We start from the raw sequence: 4,471 nt of genomic DNA, 5'->3' as shown, positions 1-4,471 counted from the left end.
GTGCTCCCCGCTGCCCTGTCCCTTGGCCCCGGTCGGCCCCACCACGTGCTCCCCGCTGCCCTGTCCCTTGGCCCCGGTCGGCCCCACCACGTGCTCCCCGCCGTGTGCTCCCCACCATGTGCTCCCCGCTGCCCTGTCCCTTGGCCCCGGTCGGCCCCACCATGTGCTCCCCGCTGCCCTGTCCCTTGGCCCCGGTCGGCCCCACCATGTGCTCCCCGCTGCCCCTGCGGTGGGTCCGGCCTCCTGTCACAGCTGCTCCGTCCGGTGACTGCCCCACACTCAGGTTCTGAGCCGGCCATCCCCAGGCCCGGCACCCGTGTCCACGAGGGGACAGCGCTGGCGCCAACGCCAAGGCGTGGCTGGGGCAAGGACGAACACCTGGACAGACGTGGTAGAGAGGCGCCAGCCGGGTGCCACACCCCCGCCTGGGCACACCGGTACCTTGGGGGGCTCTGCGTCTGCCACGCTGTTCTCCCCACTGCCAGCCTCATGAGCGTCCAGCAGGATGGTCCAGCGGTCCACAAGCACGGCGTCTGCCTCGTCCACCGACACCAGCACGGAGAACGGGTCCTCTCCGCTGTAGCCCGGCCCCCAGCGGAGGACCCGGCCAAGGTCATTCCCTGGACAGCGGCAAGACACACGCTGACTCTCCACACCCACCCCTCGCCCCGCCAAGCCCGGGGCCCCATCCCCCAACGTGCCAGCTGACCCCACCTGTGCCCAGGGGCAGGATGGCCACGGCAGGCTCTGGGCAAGCCAGGCGGTGCCGCATCTCCTCCAGGGCGGCAAGCACCCAGCCCACGGTGCCGTCCCCGCCACACACCAGCACCCGGAAGCAGGGCACCTGGGAGAACACGTGGAACCTGGCGGCAGGGAGACAGGACGTGTCCCGGCACTGGCCACGGCCGCGAACAAGCAGGGCAGGAGGTCACCCCCGGGGCAGAAGCGGCCGCAGCTCATCCCCACCCAGGGTGCCCTTGAGGGTTCTGACCCACCGAACCCCAACCTGTTCCTGCTGGCCGGGGGGCAGGCATGGGCAGGTACCCCTTCTGGCAGGCTCACCCGGGCAGCGGCCCCCCGTTGGTCAGCTCAAAGACCTGGTGGGGATTGAGCAGCTTCCGGAAACTGCAGAGCAGGTCGCGGCCCTTGAGGCCTCCGCTTCTGGGGTTCACAAACACCAGCAGGGGGCGGCAGTGTGGGGGCAGCTTCAGGTGCTGACGGATGGGACTGCGTTAGGACGGGCTGGCCGGACCCCCAGAGACAGAGCCGGGCCTCCCCCAGCACGCGGCCTGGCAGTGGTGGCCCCTGCCCCTCAGCCCACCTGCCTGAGCCAGTCTGGGGCCGGCCCCTCCAGAGGAAGGCCACGCGGCCACCCCACCTCACCACTGCCTGCTCAGGCTGCATCCCACAACAGGAGGGGTGCCCATAGACCCCTGGGCGGTGGGGCGGGACGACACTGGCCAGCCTGGAGCTCTGAGCACATCGGCCACGCCACAGCTGCCACGCCACGTGTCCTCAGGCCATGTCCGCCACCAGACCCACGTGGCCCAGGAGCCTAGGCTGGAAGCCCACGCAGGACCCCACCTGCCCCTCTCAGAGCCAGCCCACTGCCAGGCCCCCACCCACCCACACGGCAGTCAGGAGGGGCAGCCCGGCTCACAGGGCGGCCCCAGGCCTCCCCTGGGCCACGGGACAAAGCCCGCCCCCAAACACAACGGCAGAAACAGTGCCCGCGAGAGTGGGCAGGGAGCAGGGGTCCCCACGTGGTGAGGACGGGGGCTGCCGGGTGACAGGAGACAAACAGGCGCAGACACAGCGGGCAGCGGCCGCACACGGGCTCGGCCGTGGCTCAAGGCCGAGGACACACTGGGGTGACATGTGAGCCACCGGGCCGAGCTGCCTGCGGTCACCACTTACCTGCTCAGCCCAGGGCAGGCAGCTGCCGGGAGAGAGAAAGCGCGTGTCGGCATCACCCACCCGTCTCTGCCCGTGGAGCCGGCGGGGGGGGAGCCTGACCTGCAGTGGCCGCCTCCTTGTCTGGATGGTAGGACAGGGCAGCAGAAACCTGCAGACGTGGCTCACCCAGTCACAGACCCTGAACTCGTTCTGCTCTAATCCTGCTCGGCCTGAACTGGGGTCCGGTCGCCTCGGGGGGTCCTTGGGGGCCAGCAGGGCCAAGGACCAGAAGCTACTACTAGGGCACACAGTGCAGGGCGGGGTCTGGGGCATTGCTGGGGCTTTGGGACAGCCTCCAGGGTCAGGGAGCATCACCTACTGGCCAGAGGAGGCCCAGGGTGCGAGCAGGGCTGCAGAGGCCTCCAGGGCAGGAAAAGCGGGGCCAGGGCCCACGACCCTGCGAGGGCCGCACACACAGTCACAAACACAGGCCAGCCCTGAAGAGGCGGCCGCTGCAGGGCCAGTCACGTGGCATGCCGCCCTCTCTCCATCGGACCTCGGGCCCCTCCCTCGGAGTCAGTCAGCCGTGCACACAGACTCGGACTTTGCTCCAACTGACCAGGTAGTAGACAAACTGGCCATGGAAGCTATGGCCCCAGGCCCCGCCCCAGCGCCACTCACCAGCACATCCGGGAGCACCAGGGCAGTCAGCGGCCGGCCGTGCACAGCCGTGTCCCTGACCAGCATGTACAGCCGCTCGGCCTCCGCAAAGCAGGCCACGTCCAGCACCACGGCACCTGTGGCAGGTGGGCCGTGAGCTCGGTTACTTGTCCTGCCGCCACCCACACGGTGTCTGGGCTGGGGCCTCGCCTCCTCCCGCGGCCGAATGGCCCCAGTTCTGGCCACGGCCCACCTCAGGCCAGCCCGTCCCAAGGCATCCCCGCAGTGCGGGACTCCCTCCCCCAGGGGAAGCCTCCAAGGACAGCTGGGCCCAGAGACAGGAGATGCTGGGTGCCCAGAGCAAGGCCACCTGGAGGCAGGGTAGAGCAGACCCGCACCCCCCCCGCCCCCCGCCAGGACCCGCGAGAGGCATGGAGAACGTTGGTAACTGCTATGGACCCACAGAGGGGAGACGGGCCTCACGGTACTGTTTTCCCACTGGGAAGATCTGAAGTTTCCCGCCATAAAAGATGGAATCCATGAGCACAAGAGGTTGTGGAGAAAACATTCTCTGCACCTCAGTCATGTTTTAGCAAAAGCATCACAGCTATGAACCAGGAAATGAAACACCACCGTTTCCCCGGCCCACGGGTCCCAAACAAGGTGAAGCAAGAGGGCAAGGCTGCTCCAGCTACTCCAGGGAGTGACCTCGGACCCAACCTGACCACAACCCGTGGGGGCTCACCTTGTGCGGAGTAGACGTGGCTCACGGACACCAGGCCAGCTGCAAAGACGGGGGGGCGGGCAGGGTGGCACGCTGCAGTCAGACACCAGGGACCTGCCCCCCAGGCCCCCGACCCAGGGCCGCCACCCCAGGCAGTCCCACCCGGCCCCCCAGGCCAGGAGTAAGTTCACACCACCCAACAGCGCAGCTCTCCCAGGAAGTGCCCCCCCACTCCAGGCACAGGGCACTCCCCCCAGGGCCCAGAGCAGGAAACCTCCTCAGAGGAGGTGATGGGGTCTGGGCCCCAGAGGTGAGGACGGAGACCCTCTGGGCCAGGAACCAGCTCGGGAAAGGCTCAGCCAGTGCTTGGGGGAAGCGGGGCAGCAGGGGGATGCAGCCTCGGCCCGGCAGCCCGCACACCTGCTCTCAGGACTCCCGCCCTGCCCCCCACCTGGCCAAGCGCCCCGGACCAGCCCAGGCAGTCTCACCTTTGCTGGCCACAGCCTCGTCCAGCAGACTGCTATACTCCTGGGGGGACCGGCCAGGGGGCAGGCCACCCACGAACAGAGAGACGCGTGGGGCCACCACTCTGCTCTCAGCCACATAGAACCGCGTCTGGCTCATCTGCCGCAGGGACGTCTGCAGGGAGGGGGGAACGCCGAGCAGAGAACTAGGGGACGGGCCTCCCCACCCCCCGTCCACCAAGGGGGCCGAAGGGAAGACGCCCCAGGCTGAAGGCCGCCAAGATGGGAAAGGGGAGGAGAGAAAGGACACACGGGGAACTTGCGAAGGGGAGGCACTGCTGGCCGGGACGCTTAGCTGCCCGCCAGCATGGTCTTGTGTCCTAAGGGCAGACAGACTCCCTCTCGACAAGGTAGAAGCCATGGCCAAAGGCCAGCCGTTCCCCAGGGGCCAGTGTCCACACCCACTGACCTGCCGGATCTCACGAAGCCGGTCGAGCAAGGGCTCCTCGTCCGCCAGCACCGTGCGCTGGACTGCAGAGTCGAGAGACAGCACTCTTAGCCCCAGGCCCCGCGGCCACCTCCAAAAGCACCCGCCCTGGGCCCCCGGCACCTGGGGGCAGGACTGGTCAGGGCTTTGACGACAGGCTGCCCGCTCACCTTGCCTGCTGCCCATGAGTACCTCCACCAGCTGGAAGCTCTTCAGCCCCTGGGCCTGCTGGGGTGGAGT

The 4,471-nt window shown here is 68.5% G+C and overlaps 1 protein-coding gene across 1 annotated transcript in view; it reads right to left on the bottom strand.

Annotated features, from left to right (window-relative positions):
- Nucleotides 1–4,471, bottom strand: part of DGKQ (diacylglycerol kinase theta) — a 21,254-nt gene that overhangs the window by 3,153 nt on the left and 13,630 nt on the right. Inside the window, exons 14-21 of the mRNA XM_024744981.1 lie at nt 4,402–4,456; nt 4,214–4,275; nt 3,769–3,919; nt 3,302–3,340; nt 2,578–2,693; nt 1,063–1,214; nt 715–863; nt 442–620 (exon numbers count right to left, since the gene is read on the bottom strand). Of these exons, the coding sequence (XP_024600749.1) occupies nt 442–620; nt 715–863; nt 1,063–1,214; nt 2,578–2,693; nt 3,302–3,340; nt 3,769–3,919; nt 4,214–4,275; nt 4,402–4,456 (903 nt within the window). The remainder of the gene's footprint in view (nt 1–441; nt 621–714; nt 864–1,062; nt 1,215–2,577; nt 2,694–3,301; nt 3,341–3,768; nt 3,920–4,213; nt 4,276–4,401; nt 4,457–4,471) is intronic.

Source organism: Neophocaena asiaeorientalis, unplaced genomic scaffold (genome assembly GCF_003031525.2).
Source record: "Neophocaena asiaeorientalis asiaeorientalis breed wild unplaced genomic scaffold, Neophocaena_asiaeorientalis_V1.1 scaffold1211, whole genome shotgun sequence".
NCBI lineage: Eukaryota > Metazoa > Chordata > Mammalia > Artiodactyla > Phocoenidae > Neophocaena > Neophocaena asiaeorientalis.
Note: the sequence above shows the minus strand (reverse complement) of the source record. Positions and strands in the feature narration are given on the sequence as shown.